Consider the following 24,267-nt stretch of genomic DNA (forward strand, 5'->3'; position numbering starts at 1 on the left):
TGGGAATTACATGGGAATACACAGCCATCCTATGTCTGTAACAAAGAAAAAAACCTGAGACATCTACAGAGGGACATGGCAATCAGGTTCCCAGCCACGGGACCCGAGGCTCCATCGGGAACACAGGCCGCAGACCCGCAGGGTTTGTGCCGACGGGGAGCACAGGGGTGGTGTGGCCGGGACAGGAGGGTAGGAACAGCTTCAACGCCCCTCGGAGCTCCAGAGCCGGAACGGCTGGCGGGTCCGTGCCCTCGAGCCAACGTTTCAGACGTTTCCACCCATCCCGGTCGGTAACAGCAGGCGGGAGATCTTCCCCGAGGGCACGGACCCCCTTGTGCTAGCACACGGGTTCAACTCCCTCAACAGCCCCTAAAGAGTGATTCTGGAGAGCCCCAGGCGGGGCTGAGTCCCTTCCCCAGCTTCCCAACGTTCCCGGCTTCACCCTCAGTTTCCCCGCTCCCATCCCGAGCACGGTCCCACCGCCCCCTCCTTCCCCACCCCGACGTGTCTCCGGGCACGTCTCCACCGCCGCGGCCCACCCACCGCACGTCACCCGCCCGGCCCTTACTTAAAGCCCGTGGACACCTCCCCCCCCGCCGTAACCGCCGCTGCCGTTGTGGTGAGGACGCTCGGTACGTGCGATCGCTCCGGTGGGTTTTGGGGAGGGGGAGGTGGGGGCTTGAAGAGAGGGGGGGTGTGGGCAGCGCTGGCCACCAGCCCCCCGGGTGAGGAGCCACCGGGCACAGCCTCGGAATTCATCCCGGGGAGGCACCACGCCCTGCTCGGCGGCCTTGTGCACCATTTCCAACACCCTGCCCTGACTGGGGATGTGCACTGACTGCCTCGTCATCCTCCCCCTCTCGGCTCCAGCCTGTTAATTAACTTACTTGTCTTAATCGGTAAAAGCGTGCGTGGGCCTCGGGGAGCTTGCGGGGAGCGAGCCCGCAAAGGGCGGTGCGGGTGGGCTGGGGGCTGTGTTTGGAACAGAGCGTTCACGTCCCACCTCGGCTACTGGGTCTCCCTCTTCCGTGTTTTGGCACTCTAAAAAGAGAAAAAAAATGTGAAGTGCCACAGGAATGGTGGAGTGGATGCTCCTCTGAGCCCTGCACGTGGAAGTTCTTCCAGCGCAGAGGGAGAGCTTGGCACATGGAGAGAGTGTGCACTGTGCTGGGCCACGCTTCAGGAGGCTTTTGCAAATGAAGACTGACGGAACCTGATCAACTCTTAACTAAATACGGGCCCTGCTGGCTTCCTGTCCCTCCTCGCCCCAAACTCGCAGCGCTGCGTGGCCCTTCCTGCCCTGAGCCGGTCGCTGCCTGTTCAGCACTGGCTCCAGAACCCGGCTGTGTCTGGACCTGCATCCTGCTGCCAGGCTGCCCCGGGCTCTGCGGTGGGGCAGGAGCTGAGCTGCTGCCAGTGCAGCGCTCCCCGGCTGAGCAGGGTGTCAGCTTCTGCGGGGACCCGAGGGGAAGGTCAGTGCTCCGACGTGGCATTCCAGTACGCCCGTGGCTGTCGGATTTAGAACCCGTGTAACCAGGCTGCCACGCAGCTGGTAGCTGAGAAAGTTGAGAGAGAGAGAGAGAGAGATGGTATCACCAGGCTCCAGACGTCTGAATTCAAAATTGCACAGTTCTCACTTAAAAACAAATCCGTGAAGCTTACTTTGAGGATCACGCTGTGCTTAAGAAGGGTTTGTTGAAGTGTTGGAGCTTCAGTTCTGGGAAGCCTTCAGGGCGTGGTGTGCCAGTTTTTCAGGGGAGCAGAATGGAGATTGCCAGATCATGCTGTGATTAGAAGTACTAAAATGGCTTCCTTTGCCTAAATGTAATATGGATGATCATTCTAATGCTGCTGGAGTGCCACACAGCTATATAAGCAGTGGTTCTCAGGCTGAGGGAAAGCTATTGCCAGTTTAAACAGTACATTGTCATCAATAATGCAGTTTTTAAATAATTTTGCTGCATACAGGCAGTACTTCCAGATGCTTTAGGCAAGTGATTTATCTCCATTTTCTTGTCATCCTGGAATAAGGCCTGTCTTGCTTGATAAAAAAAATCTGGTTTCAGTAAAAGCTTCCAAGCCTAGAGAAATCATGTGTTGCTTTCCTTGCAGCAGTGCACCATGTCCCTCAAAGACCAGCTCATCCAAAATGTCCACAAACAGGAGGGTCATGCCCAGAATAAGATCAGCGTGGTTGGTGTGGGTGCAGTTGGAATGGCCTGTGCTATCAGCATCCTGATGAAGGTAAGTGTCAAGCTGGGGATGAAGCAGCAGACTTGTGACTATCCGAGGCATAAAAGAGTTGCAAAAAGTAATGTCTCTTATGAGACTGATTTGGCTAGCACACAACATGAACTTTTGGTTGTCCAGGTTGAGCCTGAAATGGAGCAGCAATCAACCTACTGACAGAGAATGAACAGCTGCAGTTCTTGTAAATCAGATTTATTCCATTATCAGGCAGAACATGCTCTGTGTATCATTTTTGCTTATGAGCTGAATTTATCTTTGAACAACTTCCAGATTTAAGCACTGAGGTGTCATTTTGCCTGAAGCAGATTGTGATGGAATACTTCTTTGCAGTATGGACTGGAAAAAGTGGTCCTAGACACTCTGAACTTCTCATCCTCTGTCTTGCATTATTATATGGAAAATGCTGTGCTAAAAATCAGGCTTGCTTTTCTTAACTGTTGTTCATGAACAGCTGTTGAATTATTTTTTCATCGATGTCATGCCAACTTGTACAGCATTTCCACACAATGTGGTTTGAAAAAGTACTAAACTAACTAATAGAGTGGATATCCCTGGAGACTACTTGGCAACAAGTATTTTACATGAGAAAGTTGCTTAAATAGATCACTGTTTTTAAAAGAATTAAAACTTCAATTGATGAATCAGGCACTTTGCTCAAAGAGGCAATAAACTTACTACTTAATCTTGGTCTCTTGTAGGACTTAGCTGATGAGCTTGCCCTTGTTGATGTTGTGGAGGACAAGCTGAGAGGAGAGATGCTGGATCTCCAGCATGGCAGCCTCTTCCTTAAAACACCAAAGATTGTCTCTGGCAAAGGCAAGTAGCTGGCTCTGATGTACTTACTAATTCCAAATGGAGACAGCCCCTTCAGATCTCAGAATGGGCCCTTCACTTTTTTCTGCTCAGCTGAGATTGTGTCACAGACTTTGTTAAGGCTGATGCAGCTCGGAATCCTCTGTTCCCCAGTTCATCACTCAATATATAAAGATCATTTTCTTAAGTATTCCTGCACCTTTGAGAACTATTTCACAGCCAGTTAAGCCCTGAATGTGATAACTGCTTACTTCTTGGCCAGAAATGTCTGGCATCTTAAAAGTTAGTGGCAACCTGACCAGGGCAAATGCTAGCCATCTCATGCCTTAGTTAATGTGCAGCTGCTGTGGCCACAGATAATAGGTCATGAGGGCAGAGCCTTCTCACTTTCCTGCACAGCACTTGCATGGCATCCCAACAGCTGCCCCATGCCCATCTATGCCTGAAAAGTATGCAGTACCACTGCCTGACTCCTATGTGTGAAGGCTCTGATGTGCCCTTAAGGATGCCACATGTGGCAGGGAAGCAGTCGTGAAACTTCACTTAGAGAAAAAAAAGGCCTAGGGTAACAATTACCAGAATTTTAGCACCCTCAAATTTCAGGAATCAATACTAAAAGGAATTGAGAACTGTTCTGAACAGTGTGTAGGGAGAGGCCATGTTTGACACAGGCTTTTGTCTGCAGATTACAGTGTGACTGCACACTCCAAGCTGGTGGTTGTCACTGCTGGTGCCCGTCAGCAGGAGGGAGAGAGCCGCCTGAACTTGGTCCAGCGCAACGTGAACATCTTCAAGTTCATCATTCCCAATGTTGTTAAATACAGCCCTGACTGCAAGCTGCTCATTGTCTCAAACCCAGGTTTGTCTTGTGTTGCCTTAATGTTAGCTTAGAAAATAGTCTTTTCTTCAGTAAAGAGACATCAGTATGACTGAGAACAGGCTTCTAGAAAATATTTATACACGTAACCACGTAGCAAGAAGAGTCATCTTCCCTCTCTGCACTCCGTAAGGTGGTCTTCTGAGAAGTAAACCAGATTGCCTCCAACTTGGGTCTTCAGTTGCCTTTTGTCTTTAGCATAGGACACAGTAAGAGGCACTGATAATTGCATGTGTAGCATACACAGCCTCACAGTTGTACCCTTGAAACAGTCCTTGTGTTGGCCCACTGCAGGGCCTGGCTTCACTGTGTTGTATGCCATGAAGCTAGTGTGCAGAGAAAATCTTTACATATAAATGGGAGATACCATCCTAGTTAACAAACTGCTCACAGATGGCTCTTGTTAATCATCCTTGTTCTGTTTATAGTGGACGTTTTGACCTACGTGGCCTGGAAGATCAGTGGCTTTCCTAAAAACCGCGTTATTGGCAGTGGCTGCAACCTGGACTCGGCACGTTTCCGTCACCTCATGGGAGAGAGACTGGGCATCCATCCTCTGAGCTGCCATGGATGGATTGTTGGAGAGCATGGAGATTCCAGTGGTAAGGGTGAAATCCATCGGGTTGTTGCAGAGGAGTTTTTCTGATAGTTTGTTGGCAAGAAATTTCTTCAAAAGGTACAGCAAAATGTTGTTTAAAAATCTTTGCACTGCAGCACCGTAACAATGCAAGTCCTGCTTTAAGTCTTCTGCTGCAGAGAGTAACCCTAGATGATCTGTATTTGACCTGAGCTACTCTGCTTGGAAAAGGTCATTACTGTAATCTGAGGCTAAAGTTTTCTAAGGCTAAGTTGTTCCCAGAACTCTAAAAGAAAAAAAAATAAAAAATAGAAGAAGCAAGAGGGTGAAGGTCCCTGCAAGGGACTCCCAAAGATCTGCACTAAGCTTCCTGGTAGTCATGCCATTGTCTCTACTGGCATCTCTCGATTACTTCAAGAACCATTTACAGCAATTTAAGTGCAGAGGCAAGTCTAAATGATAGGAGAAAGAGCAGCTTGCTCTTTACTTAACCTGTACTTCCTCTAGCAGCACCTGAGCAGTACTGTCTGCTTCCTGACACTCACGAGGACTCATTTGCAATAAATTCTTACTTTGAGAAACCTTTGCAAATTAGTTACTGTCATTTTAGTTCATGTTGCCTAGGTGTTTTGATTTAATGAAGGTATATTAAGACATTGTGACATCATTTGTAAAGAAAGATGCTTATTTGCTCCTGGGTTCTCAGCCTGCAAGTTAGTCTGATCTGCAGAGCAAATCTATATTTAAAGTCATATTTAAATCAGTGACGTGGGGCTGATTACTTTAGTTCTTATGTTAACTTAATTTGGGAAGGAGAAAAAACACCTTAAGTGTTCCTGTGAGGTAATCAATCTGTGTGCAACTTTCAGTACCTGTCTGGAGCGGAGTGAATGTTGCTGGTGTCTCCCTGAAGGCTCTTCATCCAGATCTGGGAACTGATGCAGACAAGGAACAGTGGAAAGAGGTCCATAAGCAGGTGGTGGACAGGTAAATACTGATTTTTTTTTTTTTTTCTTCCCCTTTTTTTTTTTTTAACATGAGAACAAATGATGAAGAGCTAGAGCACCTCTGAGCTGCAGTATCCATATCTGGATTCAAATACTGTAGTAGCCCAAAACTAATATCAAGATACAGAGATAATAGAACTTGAAATAATATTTTAAGGATTAATGTAGATTTGGCAGAGTTGATTTTTCACAGTCTTAACTTAAAATTAGGGAAGTGCTTCAACTTCCAAATTTCCAGTATAACTGTGGGAAATAAAAAATAATAGTAAAATGTAAATTAAGTTCTTCAGTTCTGAGTAAATTTTAGTCCTGGCAGCAAATCAGTTAAGCTTCTAATGTCTCCAAATCAATTAAGACACCACTAGAAGCTGTTCTTACAAACTTCAAACATTTCAGTTGGTGATCCTTACTTATTTTTACTGAGCAACTTTGTCTCTGCAGTGCCTACGAGGTCATCAAACTGAAGGGGTACACATCCTGGGCTATTGGCCTTTCTGTGGCAGATCTAGCTGAAACTATTATGAAGAATTTGAGAAGAGTGCACCCAATCTCCACAATTGTTAAGGTGAGTAGCTCCTTTTGGGTAGATTGTTTTACTGAGAACTAAAAACCTTGGGAATTCTGAAGAACAATGATAACCTAATTTAATTTCAACTGAACTTTAGTTGTAGAATACTCTATAAAAATACAGACATGCACAAATTCTAGCCTAACTATCCTTACCTACTTTTCAGGGCATGCATGGAATAAAAGAAGATGTCTTCCTAAGTGTTCCTTGTATACTGGGCAGTAATGGCATTACTGATGTAGTGAAGATGATCCTAAAACCTGAGGAAGAGGACAAATTAAGGAAGAGTGCAGACACACTCTGGGGAATCCAGAAGGAACTACAGTTTTAAGTCTGTCCAAGCAGTTCACTCTTTGCAATTTTAATGGGTTTAGTGGTTTGTCTCACATTGCACTTCCTAAGTAGGTCAAATCTTTCAATGTATGTATCAACTAGAACACACAAGCAGCTCAAATCTGAACAAAAGTTTCATCAAGATAGCATTAGGAAACTATTCTAGGGTTTTCCCTGTTCAGACACCCCTGTTCTTAGCCAGAGCTAGATAACCTAGTCAGTCTTGTACAGTGAAGTGGTGTGACAGAAATCCAGCATTCAAAGCAGCACTGCCTAGAAAACCCTTTGCCTTTTCCTCATCTTGTTTAGTGTTGGTTCAGAACAGGCAGTCAGTAACTAATTGTAACACAATGTGAAACCAAAGACTATTTTCTTGCAGTTAAAGGATTGTCAAGCCAATTGACCAACCTTCTCTGCTGGCTGAATAGCTTAAATATTTCACTATTCGTAGGTCCAAATGTATTTTCCTAACACTGCTTTTGGAATTTTTGTGGTTTTTTTTTTTTTTTTTTTTTTTTAGAGAACCTTATTTTTGTGTACTGTATCAGCTTGGTTGTAAAGTTTATCCTCTGAGAACGTTTGGAGAAAAAAAAAAAAAAAAACGGTTAAGATTTCTGAATGCAACAAGACTGTCCAAGTGTAGTACCAGCTCCAGCACCAATAAAACCACAAACTGTTCCTTCTGGCTCTTTGTTTTCTTTATAGGGCTTTGTCTCCAAGATACAGCTCCACTTGCACCCATCTAAACCCATTTTTTCAGTCACACTAATTTAAACCTTACCTGTGTAAAAGTGTTAGGTGTGCAGCTACTCTGCTGTAGGCTCCAGATATTATGTAGTGAACTTCCTAACAATTTCAGGGTAGGCATGAAAGAAAAAAACTCTGAACAGCACCTGTGCATAGAAACAATGATCAAAGCTACTCCTCAAAGTAGATAAAAATGATTTGTCCATTTTCTCTGTCACTAATATATTAAAAGAATATCCCTCATTACAAGGAAGAGGGCAAGGCTGGATGGGGCTTGGATCAACCTGTCCCTGCCTGTGCAGTGAGGCTGGAACTGGATGATTCTTAAGGTCCATTTCCAACCCAAACCATTCTATGAAAAAACTGATTCTGCATAAACCAGGTCTGTGGGGAAAAAAACCACATTGTACACAGTTCCCTAGAGGAAGAAAATATGCAAGAAGTTTTATTCAGCGTTAAGTCCACCAGCACAAAGATTACAGAAGATAGAAAGTGCATTAATAAAAGCTAGTTTTTACCAAAAAGAAAATATATTATTGATTCAAAATATCTTACACGTGAATGATGTAATAACTTACTCTGGGCACCTACTGATTAAGAGAAATATCAAGTGAATGGCTGCTTCACAAAGAAATCTAAACCTCCCAGCTGAAGTCTGAGAATTCAGTAGAGATCACTGAGTCCAGCAGTCTTCCTTGCTTTCTGCATTAGCGCCCTCAGCTGGAACTGCTTGCGAGACAGAAGACGTACATGCTGCAGAGAGAAAGAAAAAGTGGTGCTTAGCATCTCAGTTACCCTGCAGTACAAATTTTCAAACCCTGACACATTCCATGACCTAAACAGTTTGTCAGTTTTTAAAACTCCTGAATACACTGGGCACAAAATGGCTTAAAAATGACATGTAGGTGGCTAACAAGTGCAATCACTGGTACCTAGTACATACTATATAGTATATTTTTTTGAGATTTTAGTTAACTCTGCATGTGCTTTTAGCAAAGAGAAAAGTAGTAATATCTACTCCAAAGTTAGACTAATGCTCTTCCCACATAACAGTCATTTAACATTAGATAAACAGAATTAGCAAGCTACATCAGAAGGAAATAATGTCTCTATGCAGTGCATTGTACAATGGGAGTTAAAAGCAAAGCTTAAAAGTGGTAACTTGGGGGGAACCTCAACTGTTAGGAAAAGGAAGGACTGGTAACTCTTGTTAATCAGTGGCTCCTGTACAGACTATTAACACTTCAGCATCCTAATCTTTCCAGATCCAATGGCAACATTAATGACATTGACATACACATTTGATGCAGTTTTATTCCATGAAAAAAAAAAGGGGTTTAATATTTTCAAAATAACAACATATCAATTTTTTATTTCATGTACCATCATCATGCACATAAGTTCAAAATAAAGGAATGTTATTAGATAAGATTATATGAAAACTTGCAGGTGACTTTGAATCTCTAGTGGTCTTTTAGTTCTGAAATTCTTCTTTTAAAACTTTTTTCAATATATAAGTATTCATGTTCTTACAGGATCCTCTTCAGTGAAGAAATCACTAACATTAATTAGCTAAACAAGAGTGCCAAGTATTTAAACATGTTTAGAATGTCTATCTTAACACATCCTAAGAAACTACTTACCTTTAAAAAGACATCTAGATCTATCACTCCATGTCTTAATGCTTCCCCAAGATAGAAGATTGTGTCTTCAATTGCATTTTCCTCTGCATATAAGTTCAGGATCTGCTTGTAAAGTGGTGCTGTAGGAATAATAACCTCATCTATATCATTATTTTCTGACTGATTTTCCATTTTCTCTAAGGCAGAACTGAGCTCCTCATCCTTCTTCTTGAGAAGTTCAATGTTCTTGTCAACTTCAGCCTAGAAAAAAAAATATTAATTTGTTTCTTAAGTCTTCTTGTGAGACAAGTGTAAAGAAAGATTTTTAGACATGTCAGTTGAATCCTTCTCTACTCATCTCCATTACCATTTTTGTGAAAGAGCTACCCATCTATAGATTTTCTTTTTTTTCACATTTTTTTTAAAAAAGGCTATTTTAGGTAATGTCAATCCATTATCAATTTATAACTGTAGAGAAGTCTAAGGATTTTGAAGGTGCCACTTCAGAAAAATTAACCATTTAAACCAGCGAAAGATAATAAAATCAAACCCAAAATAATTATTTCAAGATGTGTCTTCTGGAGTAGGTTCCTGTACAATTTTGCTGCAAATGGATCACACAAACACTTAACTATATTGACAGGAAACAGAATATGCTGGCTTTACCCACTAATGGTAACTATAATTTAACCTATACATATAATTTAACCTATGCACCTATATGAGAAGCACCTCCTTTTGCTACATTTGAATTTGCCTCCTGCTATTTTTTCTGTACCACAGCCTAAAACACTAGAGGAGATTGTACAACACTGATTTTCCTCATGTTATTCCAAGCTGTACAGACCATTATCATATTCCATTCTCTCTGTCCTGCCTGTCTTTTTCCCAGACTGAAGTCCTAGCTTGCTTAGTTATGTCTTATGTGGAAGTTGTCTGATAGGCTCCATCATCCATCCCTCTTATCTTGGCATGGAACATCTGCAGTTATTGTGTCCATTCTTTCCAATAGAGGAAAGACTACAATTACACACTTAATTAAAGTGGACACATCACAGATTTATAAGGTGACATGATGTATCTCCTATTCTCTAGCCCTTAGTAATACTTTCTAATTATTTTTTTCACACCATATCTGAGCACTCGGTTTCAGAAACAGCTCATCAATCCCAAAATCTCACTCCTGAGCTGTAACACAAGTAGCAGATGTCAGGTCCTAGTGTAAAACTGCAGGAATTCCTGAGCAGAGAAGGAAAGACTCTTGTCTGGGAAAGGGTAAGTCTGCAAGATATGCAAGGAGGCTGTGACCATAATCAGTGCCTCTGCACAAAACACTGAAATATTCTCCAGTGCTGCTGTTATTATGACTCAAAAATTGAGACACAGTTATGAAATAAACTCATTCCACTAGTATCTTTCATAGGGAAATTGTGGAAAAACAACACTGCTCCTCTACTACTGAATGCTGACATTTGTAAGACACATAGAGGACAAAGCATCTGACAGTCACTGTATGTGACTTGCTTCAAGTCTGAAATAATGCAGCACAGTTTTAAAAGAGAACATATATTTAAAAAGCAACACATGGTATTCTGTTGATGCCTAATAATTAATTGATTACATGCTTCTGCTGACTACCAAGAAGACTCAGACACAGAGCAGTGTTTCATCTCAGCTTACCACTTCTTGATCCAGGCGAGTTACCATTTCTTCCAGTTTCTGGTGTCCTTTCTTCAGGTCCTCCTCTGTCCGTTTCAAGGCATTGAGCTCAGCTTGTGCCCGATCCATCTCCTCCTTCATCCTCCACCTCAGTTTATCACTGACTGCTGAAATGAGGGAAGCTCGAATGGTATCCTCACTGATAGTTCCATCTCTACTGGGTCCTGCAAAAAGAAAATTCACAAGCATGAAATTAACTCGTTTCTGTACTTCAGGATAAGCCAAGTTAGCCCTATGAAAATATAGATGTCCCAACACTTGATCTGATTGACAATTCTGTCTTGAGCAATTCACTCTGTTACCAATCAACAAGATTATTTTCCATCTTTGGTTAACCATCAATCTGATAGTTAATAAACATCTAGTTAGATGGTTAAAATTGGACAGCAAGTGAAGCTGTCAAATGGCACTGTACACACAAACCCAGGAATTCATAATTGCTGCTCTTATGGAAAGGAAACAAGAATAGAAGTTTCTACACTGAGAAGTAAAATTCAAACCACGTTAGTCAAACTACTTGGGACAAAGAGTTTATTCAGTTTAGGGCTTCCTGTTTAAGGAAGACAAATGTGAATACACAAGTTTCAAGTCAAACCAAAAAGGCCTGATTTCACTTCAAGAATATCATCAGCATGAATTCAGTTACTGTTTATCCTGTGTAATGAATAATGCATAACTACTCTCTAACACAAAGTCAGAACCAGGCATCAGTCCTGCTTTTTTTCCTCCTGATATCCCTCACACTGGGAGATTTTATACAAGGCTCACTTGAGCACTCAAGTAGGACAGAGAAAAAAAATAAGAATCACAATACACCTCACACAATGAAAGTTTGCATAGAAGTGCCAATAGGTATGAGAGAGGTCTTTGAATATATAAAGGATGATTTTCATACAGCCCAATCAGATTTTATGTATCACCTTAAAGAGCATGAGCTCTTAGCATTTTCTGTCACTTCCATAATTGGCCCAGCTCAGGGAACATTTTATAGCACAGAGCCAAGTAAATCCACAAAGCACTGAAACCCTTAAAACCTTTACCAGGCCGAGTCTGATTTCAGAAGTGGCCTTAGAGAATCATCAAACCAGTAAGTGCATCATAAAGGTAATTAATGGCAGGGGACTGAACAGAAATAAAACCCCTGAAGGACTATTTGAAATGACAGATATAAAAAACTTAAGCCACTCTGAATGAGCACTTTGATTCAATTTCAACTAAGCTGACAAAGGAAACACTTCATCACCACTGGCATAAAACTCTAAATAAAGTTGTACCACCTGCTGTGCTCTTAAAAACAAACCTATCACAATAAACCACAGTCCAAACAACCTTCAGTGGAAATAAACATTTGCAGCTGAAAGAAGAAGAATATGCTGTACCCTAAAACACCCCTCAACAACACAGAACAACAAACAGCACAGCAAATACAGTGGATGATTAGAGATGACTGCATTTCATTTGGCACAAAAGATAAACCATAGCAGCTGTATGACTTTCACCTACCTGCAGCAAATCTATCAGTCCAGTGTTACATTGCCACTGCAAAATCTGGCATTTTGGCAGTCTTGGAAGAGATCTACCTGAAAAGTAAAATCACTGAAAAGAGAACTGGCTCTATTCTTACCAAACCAAGACATTCCATCCCTTACTCTATACCGTTTAGGTCATACTCAAGTCACCACTGCTTTTTGTGTGTATGTATACACACACATATATATATATATATATATATACACACATACACATATACAGATCACTAGTTTGTGATTTGTCTTTCCACACAGAAGTTCATTAAGTTCATGTAGTCCATGACTGTATCATCTATCACAGCAGTCTCTCGGGGTAGAAGAGATGGTCTTGGTTTGAGCTAGAACAGAACCAATTTTCTTTTTAGTGAGTTTTACTTTTCAGTTTACATTTCAGTGACTGCTCTCTCTGAAATTAACAGCATGTTTTGTGGACAGTGTCTGCTTCTTGGACTGCTAATGCTCAATAACTATAGCAGAGGTGATGGTATGAGTGGCAGGCAGACAGACCCTTGCTTATACTTAATCCTATACAAACCAAGGTCACTGCTTGGTTTTGCTAAACTTATGTGCCAGAAATGAAATGATGGTAAAGTAGGAGCATCTATTTTCCTTTGCTAATCTGTGAACTTTCACCATTTGTGTGCATGAAAATTTCAAAATCCACACAGTTCTGCATGGAAGAAGGTGCATAAATAATGGAGAGTTCATATGTGAAATGAAGAACCTATGGGTGCACTTTCAAATTATGGTGCCAGAGACTACAAACAACTGACACTCTGAAGACCACCACAACATCCTTACCATGTAACTGCTCCAAAAGGACCATATCCAATTGGAGAGCTACTGCACCAACATCTCCCTTAACCAGCTGACCCTTATCACTGGTTCCCAGTCTGTTACACACACACCCACAGAGAGGTGCAGAGTAGAAAACAAAATGTGTATTTTTCCAGCATGGGGCCATGGAGCAGCAGGCTGGGAAAAGACACACAATGGATCTTGATGCTAAAGAGAAGGAAGTAACAAGTAGGGACCATTAAGAAGGAAGAGAAAAGAGACTGGAGAAGAAACTCAGTGAACATGAAGCTCATTCCAAACACAATGGCAACCTCTGCTTTAGGTAGCTACAGCTTTTGAAGTAAAGAAAATATAAACAAGGAGTAAACAAAAGGAGTCCAGTAGATGATTAAATGAGGACAAATCATTCTTACAAAGCACAACAATGTACAGAGCAACAGAGACAATCCAAAGTAACCTTAAAGTGTGAGAAAAAAAGCTTAAGGTAGTTACACACAGTGTTCTTCAGACTATTCATACAGCACACACAACACACTGCACAAAGCCAGGAATTTATCAAGTTCCTGACTAAATAAAATATAAGATGAAGGACATAAAATGTACTTTATCCTTATTTTTAATAACTGTTTTAACTGGAGATCAACTGGCTTTTCTCAGTAGTGACCAGTGATAGGACAAGGGGTAATGGGTGTAAATTGGAGCATAGGAGGTTCAAGTTGAATATCAGAAAAAATTTTTTTACTGTAAGGGTGACAGAGCCCTGGAACAGGCTGCCCAGGGGGGTTGTGGAGTCTCCTTCACTGGAGACATTCAAAACCCACCTGGACACGTTCCTAGGGGATGTACTCTAGGGGGCCCTGCTCTGGCAGGGGGGGTTGGACTAGATGATCTTTCCAGGTCCCTTCCAACCCCTAGGATTCTATGATTCTATGATTCTATGATCAATACAATCCTGGAGTCAATGCAATCCTTTTTCCATTTTATTTCCTTACAACAGATCAGCTACAGAGGGCAGCTCCAGCTCAGAGAAATCCTTCCAGAGCTACTCACCAACAGTGGTCACAGGAGGCTGAGGAGGGTAGTATGGAACACTGGTGGTTGCTGGGAATGGAACTCCACCCGGGAAAGGATAGTTGGGGTAGCTGCTTTGACAGATAAAGATTCACCAATGTTATCTGACTATTTGTAAAATGCCATCCACATATATTAACCTTGTGCCAACAGGTTAAACAGCTGTTTACATAATGAGATGTCTAACTTGCAGGCCAAGCTCTACTTTCTCACTTTTCCTTTTCACATTCTCTTCTTTCACAATCTGTATTTCTGGTACAGTTTACAAAGATACCATTTTATCTGAAATGCTCTCTTGTTATTGCCTGGTAAAGCATTTGGACCCTTTCAAATTCTCTTTAATATTTTCATTTTCCCATGCAATTTCTAACTTGCCATGCAACAAATGATCCAAAAGAAATTTTGCTAGCCACAAACTCACAAACAGAAAATTTGATTTGTTAATTTTAAATGGCAATATTTAACTGACTTATGTAAACCTAGATATGTTGTGCAAAATAGGGTTGCAAAATGAAGCTCCCCCAGAAATTCTTATGCTTGTTCTGAAGGATGATGGAGGCCTAAAGTATTCATTTGCTCACTGAACCAAGGACCCAAATGAGTCAGTACTGGACTGACAATCATCACCATTGGATCAGAGTATCAGCCATGGCTATAGGTAAACAAAATGGCCCAAGAAAATGTAAAATTTTTTAAAATTAATATTCTGTGTATCTCCAAATAGGTGCAAACTTAGCAGTTCTTAAAACCTTTCTATTAATTCATAAATTACAATAGTTTAAAACTAGTTATTTTATTATTTTTCATGAAAACATTAAGAGCATTTTAAATAATCATATTAAGTGGGAAACAACCTGGCATAGGAGCTTATCAAAATCCCCATTTTTCACTCTACTTTCGTAATGGTTGGAGGGTTTTAACTTTTTTTTTTTTTTTTTTTTTATCACCATATTACACAGTATAACAACTCCTTATATGCTCCCAATACAAAATCAGGACATAAGGATATCAGTAATTAAAAGAATTAATGTGAAAAATTAATGTGAAAAAATGTAAGTATCCACTGGGAGGCAGCAATCAGCATCTTATTATTTGCTAAGACAGAACACAAGACTTCTAGAAAAGCCTTATTCCAAACTATTTTATAACATACTTAAAGAAAACCTCATTTTTAGTGACAGAAAGTTTTAAAATAATTTGGTGGCTTTAAAATTCTTGTAGAGTGCCCTGAATTTATGCAGGACACAAGGTTTGTATCCAGCAACTGTTCTGTTCAATATCTTGAGTGGCTCAATACCCCAAAAAATGTTAAAAATACTAATAAAATCCCCCAACTTGTAGAGCTGTATCTATTTATATATCATGTAAAGATACCAACCTTATAAAAACTAAGCCAGTACATGAGTGAAGCAAGTCAACAACTGGAAGTGAGGTAATAAATTTCAAAATGTATTTATCACCCAAGTATTGCATTTGAAGCAAGGAGCAGTAAGGAAGGTAAAACTTTCCCAAACCTTCTTCTGGCTATTGGCAAGAATTCAGTCCTCACTTTAAAAAAAAGCTGCTAACATGAGAATTATACAACAAAAGCACCATATGAAAGTAACCAGGAAGTTATTTTCAGTTAAACTGTCTAATAGGTAAATAAGAATGGGCTAAAGAGGTTCTTACCTTGGGTTTGGAGTGCTTCCTGCTGGGTAAGTAGATATTCCACCTGGAATGCCTGGCACATAGGAAGCTAAATAAAATAATAACATGATATATTTTTACTTTTCAGAAGTTTAACATATATTCAGTGAGATGCACTCATCTGCAGTCAGATGCTTTTCAGAATATTACTGAACAATGAACCAAGAGGAGTAAGAGAAGCCATTCTATGGCCACACTGTGCTCCCTGCACTCTCCAACACCATCCCTTCTCTCAGCATTCCCAGAGGATTCCCTGGCAGCCCTCGTGCAGCTTGGCAGGAGGGATACAAGCAGGTTTTTGTTGTGAGCTTCCTCTGTGCCAACTGACCAAGGCAGCTGCTGCTCCTCAGAACACATGAAGCATTAAACTGCAGCAGATCTCCCCTCTAAATACTGACCAGTTAGAATTTCCTTTCTGAATCCAAGCACATTTTCCCAAAGGCAGGCAAATCTTCCATTTCTGATGATCCTAACCTATAAACTTTGGTAAATATTTTTCAAGAGCCTTTTGTTTGGAGGGAGAGTATTGAGAGTATTGACAGAGTGCTTCAGCTTTTCATCTGTAACACTGTGATGTGATGAAAGCTGCATTTTGATAGAAAACTGACAGATCCTTAAAAATACAGCAAAAATTTAAACCCCACAAATAGAGCTGCTCTGCCACTAAATTAGCATAGAAGTTTTACAATATCACAAAATGACCTGTGGCTGATCTGCTCCTCCTCCTGCCCCAGTCTTTGGCTCGAGCAAGTCTACTCTGCTGGGTTCTATTTTTCCAGGGCATCTCCTTTTGGAAGAATTTCCAGGATTTTCTCTCTCTTGCTTCCCCTTTTTCCCTCCACCCACCTATCCCCAGTCTCTAAAATAAGATGCTTCCAGAAGTTTAAATAAATCAAAGTCTTGAGAATTTGTGCAAGAAAACGAGTATTCAAGAGTACCAGATCAACAGAGAAGAATGAAAAATCACAAGGTGGGTTTTTTCATATTTAGTGAGTGTTATTAAAAAATCCCCACAAACCCAAAACAAGAGTGTGGGCATAGAAAACACAGGCACTATGCCTTAGCTTATGTAATCAGTGGTTGCAGGAAACTTAGCAGATGGACTTGTATTATTAGAATTAAAAAATTAAAAAAAGGATGCAAACACAGTTACCTGAATAATCTCCCTTTAAAGTTATCCCTGAATGTTGACAGGTTACTGATTGTCTTGAGGGACCTGGGTGTGTGTGTTAGTTTTTTTAAAAAATACAAACTTGATTTTTCCCTTCCTTCCAAAAGCTGAAATAACAGATACTCTTTCAGCATACTTCAAAAAAGTCAAGTGCAGCACAGGTGAATTCATTAGGCAGAAATACAGAAAGTCATTCTAGAGCAGAATCCCTGGCTGCTGACAAACTATGCAGAGCAACAATATGCTTTGGGATATTAATGTGAGTTTTTGTAGAAATTAGTAGCCATGAGCACTTACTGGTTGGTGGGCCTGTTGCCTGGTAGGGTGGGTAGCTTGATGAAGCAGTGGGCCTGGAAAAGACTGGAGGTTCCTCACCAAACACAACAATCATGACCTGAATCAGTTCTAGCAAGTCTGACTGGGGCTGTGAGGGCAAACAAGTCACAGGCTGTTGATTTCATGAACAGTTTTGACTGACAATGGTGACAAAACAGTAACAAAACATGAAAAAATACAGCTCACCAAGTTTTTTGACATTTAAATTTCATGAAGCATAGAGCTTTTGTTCAGGTTCAAAATGGCTCAAGAGAAAAAAAAAATATTCTAAACCATTAAGGAGTAGCACAAACCTCCTTTAAATTTACCTAAACTGGGCTTCTCAGCTTCTAACCACAGTTAATACAGGTAGGATTTCATTTTCCCAAAATAAGAATGAGCATCATGAATGCAGCACCAGATTAAATATCCTATTTTCAGATCTTCTTAGCTCTATAATCCACTTACCTTATTCTTGTCAATCTCTCACACTGAGTGAATTCTGTATCACTTGTACTTTAGATGATCCTCTTGTTTGTCCCAGACCTGGGCACGTCCTGACCTGGGCAGCCACTTCCCACTGTTACCATGCCAAGGGCTGAGCTACCACCCACACTTAATAAATGTATTCCTGTTAATCACTTTTTATGGAACTATGCACACAAAAACTATGCCCACACGGGTGCATTTTGGTCACAGAGATTAATTTCAGCCCAGAGGCGTTTCACAGAATTTACAATTTTCCTTCTGTAAATATTCTTATCTCACAGATCTTCACCTCAGTGCTCTGTTAAACCAGACACACTGTAACTAAAGATGCAATATACCAGGCAACAGAATGCAATCCTGAACTGGATTACAAATAATTACAAATTATTTTTGTAATATGTACAAATTACAATTTGCAAATTACAAATTTTACAAATAATTACAATATTACAAACATCTCAAATAATAAGCAGTTGTTTTCATTTAAAACTTTTTTCAGAACTCTAATAAAGATTACATTTTTTGTTAAGAATAATAAAGCATTCTAAAGGAATTTGAAAGTGAGAAATTTGAGGATTTCAAGTTCCACTATACTTACATATTTCCACTCATGCAGATAAGGAAGGTATATTTTTCCATTGGCATCAACATGCTTCCCAGTTTTTATTGTCATAGAGCTAGTGGGTTTGACAAAACAGATTGGGGGATTGAAAGGGTAGGTGTCCAGCAGCCACAAGCAAATTGGGATATTGTATTTATTACCTAGAAAAAATGTTTTGAAATAATTTTTAAAGTTATGCCATCTGTCTGACCTCTTGCATTTATAAAAACCTCCCCAATTCAGGAAATTCAGCTGCACATAGACAGAAGTCAAAGTTTATTAGTAACATTCAAAATAAAATTCACAATATGCTTGTGAACTCAACATTTTTCAGGGCTATTTACCTTTGATTTACAATTATCATTTACCACTAATACTTTCTCATTTGTTCTGTGATGCAACACTACTAGACCTTAATAAGAATTATTGCTAGCTTCAGCAGCAAATGGTTTGCAACCCCCATGCAGTTGAGGAGCTTGAAAAACACTGTACTGACAGAAGGGAGATGTTACAGAGCTGTACAAGGCTGAAGAAGCAGTGCTCAACACCAGAACTTTAATCCACAGCAGAAGTAGGGAACAATGTCCTTAAAACATTATACTTTAGACAAGAAAAGGATTTCAACAAAATAATGATCACCAAAGAAATGAAGCTGAAGCAGGACAAATCTAAATAGCTTCTCATGTAATTTGGGAAAAACTGGTGGTGATGATATTAATAATAATAAGAGCATACCTCTGTAAGGCACAGGAATGGTTCCACAGAGGCTCATCAACTCTCTAGATGAACCATCATTAAAAACTGAAAGGAAACAAACAGTGTTTTTAAAACAAATGTATTTGCTACATGCACTGTATTTGTGGACCCTATTAATGTAAGATTTCAAATGTTACAAGTATAGAAACTCAGCTTGAAATATTCTGCTGTTAAATGCTTATGGACTAGAAAATGATTGTCTACAGTCAACTTCTTACAAGTAACTTATTTCTGAGAAACAAATGACTAATTATTGTCAAACTACCTTCTCTGCAAATAAAGCTGCTTCCTCATTCAGAGGCCAAACACAACATGTTGGAACCATAAAAACTGCAAACCATACAAATTACTGCAAAGATAGTCTGAACTCCATTTAAAAAACAGCTATCATTTGAGGATTACAAAGAATTACTTATGCTTTTTTTCAAACACATCAGCAAGAACTTTCATTATGCAAGCTTGTTATTCCAACCACAATCCTTTCACTGTTGTTTCTGATACTCCATTCACTGCATGCATTTTTATTTCCATGACAGCTGCTGGCTTCCAACTATTCAACCTAAACTAATTTATCTTTGACCTGTCCATGTCTCAATACTTCTCAGTATTGAGAGCTTCTCAATACTTCTCAGATTTAGAATTTAGAAACCAGAAGAATATAAAGTCTGGTGATGTACTGGTAATACAAATCAGCTTGCAGAGGAATCCCACAGGTGAAAGTTAAACAAAAGTGATTGGGAGGATGAGCTCTGCAGCTATGCTGGCTCACTGCATCTTGTGAAATCTCAGCCTCTGGAGCTGATCCTAGATACCATCTTCATTTAACACACCCAAATTTAGTCAGATTTAGAAAAACTAACAAACAATTATTGTAATTGTTAATTTAGATTTAAAACAATCCCTCATAATTTCCCACATACTTGACTGTGCTTTCTTCATACACTTAAGGACTGCAACAATTATTTTTATTGAAACATTTGTTCACTGATTCAAAGTGCTTTCTAAATATAAAAAATATTTGTAGACATCTCTGACAGAAAAGCTGCATTTGAAGGATAGCAGCACCCTCAGGATCATAACTGAAATGACAACACTGAGCAATTGCTAAAAGCTGAGCTGTGAAAAATGCAATGCTTCTTGGCAGGTGGGACAGAGCAATACAGAAAACTTGTTACAGGAAGTAACTGTCTGTTTCTAAGGAAGTATTGATGTCAAAGATCAAGAAGAGAAATTCAAGTTATGTTTTCTAATTTTATTTAACTTTTTCCCCACAAATATTACCAAACATATGTAAACCATCAAAAATTCAATAGCAAAATTTTTCTCCTGCACAGACTGACCATATGAATCCATGACAGGCTTGAGGTCCTTGTACTGGGTAATAACACTGGTTGTCTCCTGTACAGTTAGGTCTCTGTACTTATACTGGAAAACAAGAGAGAATTAATTGCTTCAGAGACTAAATTTTCAATGCCATTTAATTTGGTTTTACTTTACCCAACAGACTACATTAATGAGAGCTTACATGGATATATGGACATCCCTCTCCATTCTTATTTTGGCTTAAGAATCTATTTCTCCATATTACTTAACAGAACACTGCTTATGTAAATTACCAAACTTTACCAAGGTCCTAAGATGCTTTTTGTCTTCGATACATAAAGTGATCTGGGGAAAGCTGCTGCATTTCACTCAGCTCTGAACAAATATAGTGAGGTTTTGAACATTCATGAGACACAGCTATGTGAATATGAACCTTAGAGGAGTCCTTCACAGCACTGCTCAAAGCATTGCAGTATTTATCAGTCATGGATCAGTATTTTTATGCATTTTATCAACTACAAAGCAGACATTTCAAGGCATGATACTGTCAGCAATAATACTGGTTTCACTCCCTTCCATCAGGAGCAGGGAGAAACTCACAGGACAAATGTGTAAACACAGAAACACTGCTATGGAATTCCTCAGAACTACAATCCACAGACAAGAGAGAGCTTTAGCCATCTCTTTAGCCATCCCTCCTGATAACTACCACTAAAAAAAACCCCAAAACTAACAGTGTCCATTGATGATGCTTTCATTATAATACCTTTGTTTTTTAAATGGACAATCTTCAGGTGTCTTAAGAAACATGGACAGCAACCTTTCATTCAACAGCAGTAGGAAGACAAAAGGCCCAGAAACTCTAAGAAACAAATTCTAAGAAGAAACTCTAAGAAACTAATTCTCCTTCCTCTTATCTACAAGGATGCTACTCCTGGGTGTGGTAACTCCTATTTAATGAGCAATGATGAACACACCATTCCCCTTCCCATCATGTCACAAAAAGCATGTGCACTCTGGGGGATGCTGGGACTTCCCTTCCCAGCTGTGTGGTCAGGCTGGAAAATACTGGTGTGTGGGAAAGAGCAGCAATGGTACAGGACACATATTCAAGAAGATTGCCATAATCACTACTAAAAAAAGAACTGGCTTCCACTAACAAGCTCCTAAGAAGCACAAGAGCCAGGATGCAGCTCCACTACTGGCACAGGAGTCTCAGTTTAGGGAATAGATAAAACACTCCGTGGGATTCCAGCACCCTGTGGTGGACAGGCTGATAAAACCCAAAATTTGGTTACCCACAGGGCTTTTAAAAATTAGGCCCCATGCCTGAAAATCAAGACAGGTTTTTATGTGCCCCAGAAAAACAAGAAAAACACTATTGCTGCAGGTTTTACACCAAGTGATGAATAATTATTTACTTAGCAGAGACCATCTTGTAAGATTCCAGCTACCAGCACAAGCACAATTAAGTACTAAATCAGCAATTCCTTTCAGTACTGAACTTCTGTAAATTAAAATTAAACATGAAGTGTTTCCTAGAGAGAATGAAGGCTTTTCTGAAATTTCTTATTTAAGCTGTTGAAGTATACTTTTCTGTGCTTGCTTCTCTTTTCCATTCTAAGGAACATTAGAAGATTACACGACAATGTTTTCCTGTGTTCATATGGTAAGCAGCTGAATGTTTCATGAAATGTCAAAAATACCTTTGTAAAATAAAAAATCCTACTGATTTCTACAACTAAATGTGAATCCTGAACTTCTAAGCTTTTTTTTTTTTCTCTTCTGCTCTCAGAAAATAAATGCTTCCTCCTCATTTTACAGACCAGGAAACAGATCAGAGTGATAAAGCTTTTCAAGATTAGACAGGAGGTAAATACCTGAGTGAAAATAAGTGTTTATGTTCACCCAAACCAGGGCTTCAGTATTTTGTTATTTCATAACTGAACTATTCAATAGGGGAAATAGCACTAAGCTTTCCTCTACAGAACAGAAGGTGTAACTGCTTTTGAAAAACAAAGTAGTAAAATATTTTTCTTCAGCTGTTAAGTAGATTACACTTTGAACTTAAAAGGAGTCAGATAGCACCGGGGGTACAAAATGGGCAAAACAGGACAGGAGACTACCTGGAATTCTTTTTCTTCTGTACCATGGCAATAATTCATTTAGGGCAGAAAAGTCTATACAGACATCTACCTGATCTCATTTGCTGACACCAAGTTAGCATTCAGCACTCATTTTCGAGCAGATTAAAAAAAAAAATTGCTTACAGTTCCATGCAGGTGAGAGACCCTTTAATAAGGTTTCTTCAGTTTTAATCAGATCCTCACCTACCGTATTTCACTTTAAAATTATGCAAATACGACAACTCAACACTGCTAAGACCCACCCCCCGAACCGAACCAGAACTCCCCCTAAGCTCCCAGCCTCAGGGGAACTCGATTCCAAGCTGCAGTTTTCCCTGGAAGAGCAGCACAGCCCCGCACGGCTCCGTTCGATGCGGTCACCCCCCATTCCCTTCCAGGAGGTTCTGGTGCTGCCCCAAACCCAGGAGGTAACCCCCGCACCCCTCTCCCTGCCCACACCAAAGCAAACGACGCCGTTCAGCCCCACCGGGCAGCTCGGGGCCGCCCCGGTGCCCCCCCGGGCACTGCTCCGCGTTCTCCGGCGGTTCCCTCCGCCACAACTGAAGCTTCGTAGACTGCGGACCCCGAAAGCGTTGGGGTTCGGTGTCACCCACTACCCCGGGCTCCAGCACACAACCGGACACAGCCCTCCTGCCCACACGACCGCTCCCCGCAGGCTGCCGGACCGGACCGGACCGGGCCCAGGCTGCCGGCTGTCCCTGCCCGCCCGCCCCGAGGCCAACGGGGAAGGGGCGACGGCCACCCCGGGGCTGAGGGAGACACCGGGCCCTGCCCGGCACCGAGCGGGCCCGCACCGGGACCCTGCTCCCCGCTGCCCAGGCCCCCGCTGCGGCTGAGCCTGCCGCCGCCTGGGCCCGGAGAGCGGCCCGCACCGCGCACCGGGGGAGGCGGAGGAGCAGAGGCAGCGCGGAGCCCCCCGGTTCGGGCATGCGGGGGCTCTCGGTGACCCGTCCGCGCCGTTACCTTGGCGACCATTTTCTTGAGCTGGCTCTCAGAGACCGCCATGGCGGCCGCCCCCTCCTCCGCCCCCGGTGCCGCCGCTCCCGGTGCCGCCGCCCGCCCCGCCCCTACATCGACCGGAAGCACCCGCGCCCCCCGCTTCCGCCCGGATCGACGCTTCCGCCAGCGCCCGCCGCTTCCGCCCGGTCGTGACGACACTTCCGCCGGTGGCGGGGGCACCGCAGGGCCCGGGCGGTGCCGGGAGTGAACCCAGAGCGGTCCCGGGGGGGTCCCGGAGCGGCCCCCGAGACGCCGCGGAGCCCCTGCGGAGCTTGGCGCGTCCAAACTCCTTGGGGGGGACGCTGGGAAAGCCGCTCGGGCGCGGGTTATTATGCGGGGGGGAGGGGGAGTTCCGCGGGTGCGGAGGCCCGCGCTGCTCCGCGGAGCAGAGTTGTGAAGGAAGGCGACACAAACACCACCAGAGTGACATTTCTGCGCAATAGGCAAGATCAGTTGTTTTATAACACAAGCATCAACCTACACGACAGCTCTGCAAGACTCCGCGGCTTCTGATAATTAAAACGATCACTAAAAGCCCCCTAAAGAACCCCTAAAGAACCCCGGAATATTCACACGAGAATATATGCCCAGCAGATGGAACACAGCACCCTGAAGAACAACGGGAACCCACGGCTTTGTGCAGCTTCTTCCAAAGTAAGAGAATAAAAGACGAGCACCCCTCAGTCCTGCCCCACTGGTGCGTGGGGTTTGCTCAGGTAGCACCAAAGTTAAGTCACCTGCAGCCACCGCTTCCCCTCCTGCCACTCCTGATCACCAAGAAGGAAATCTGAGTATTCCGTGGAAGAAAAGCAACGAAATCAATTCTGCATTACTGACTTTTCCCCTTCTGCTTTTATCTTAATTCT

The 24,267-nt window shown here is 41.7% G+C and overlaps 2 protein-coding genes across 5 annotated transcripts; one reads left to right on the forward strand and one right to left on the reverse strand.

Moving 5' to 3' along the window:
• Nucleotides 1-270: 270 nt before the first annotated feature.
• LOC139804411 (L-lactate dehydrogenase A chain) lies at nt 271-7,103 on the forward strand. Of its 2 annotated transcripts, none has more exons than XM_071761642.1 (8): nt 271-632; nt 2,113-2,244; nt 2,949-3,066; nt 3,749-3,922; nt 4,369-4,542; nt 5,387-5,504; nt 5,966-6,089; nt 6,259-7,103. In XM_071761642.1, exons 2-8 carry the CDS (start codon nt 2,122-2,124, stop codon nt 6,421-6,423), a joined length of 996 nt encoding a protein of 331 aa, XP_071617743.1. In that variant the 5' UTR covers nt 271-632; nt 2,113-2,121; the 3' UTR covers nt 6,424-7,103. The 2 variants fall into 2 exon arrangements, with proteins under 2 accessions (XP_071617743.1, XP_071617744.1); XM_071761643.1 differs by having other exon boundaries at nt 548-650.
• A 488-nt stretch (nt 7,104-7,591) lies between these two features.
• TSG101 (tumor susceptibility 101) lies at nt 7,592-23,505 on the reverse strand. 3 transcript variants are annotated; one of them, XM_071761641.1, is made up of 10 exons: nt 23,366-23,505; nt 20,273-20,357; nt 18,912-18,977; nt 18,174-18,337; nt 17,069-17,195; nt 15,583-15,649; nt 13,891-13,985; nt 10,475-10,677; nt 8,816-9,055; nt 7,592-7,925 (listed from the first exon to the last, which is right to left on the reverse strand). In XM_071761641.1, the coding sequence occupies exons 1-10, from the start codon at nt 23,405-23,407 to the stop codon at nt 7,836-7,838; spliced, it is 1,179 nt and encodes a 392-aa protein (XP_071617742.1). In that variant the 5' UTR covers nt 23,408-23,505; the 3' UTR covers nt 7,592-7,835. The 3 variants fall into 3 exon arrangements, with proteins under 3 accessions (XP_071617742.1, XP_071617740.1, XP_071617741.1); XM_071761639.1 differs by having other exon boundaries at nt 13,891-13,982; nt 23,366-23,490; XM_071761640.1 differs by lacking the exon at nt 23,366-23,505 and adding an exon at nt 21,233-21,265.
• Nucleotides 23,506-24,267: the final 762 nt, after the last annotated feature.

Source organism: Heliangelus exortis, chromosome 18 (assembly GCF_036169615.1).
Source record: "Heliangelus exortis chromosome 18, bHelExo1.hap1, whole genome shotgun sequence".
Classification (NCBI taxonomy): Eukaryota; Metazoa; Chordata; class Aves; order Apodiformes; family Trochilidae; genus Heliangelus; species Heliangelus exortis.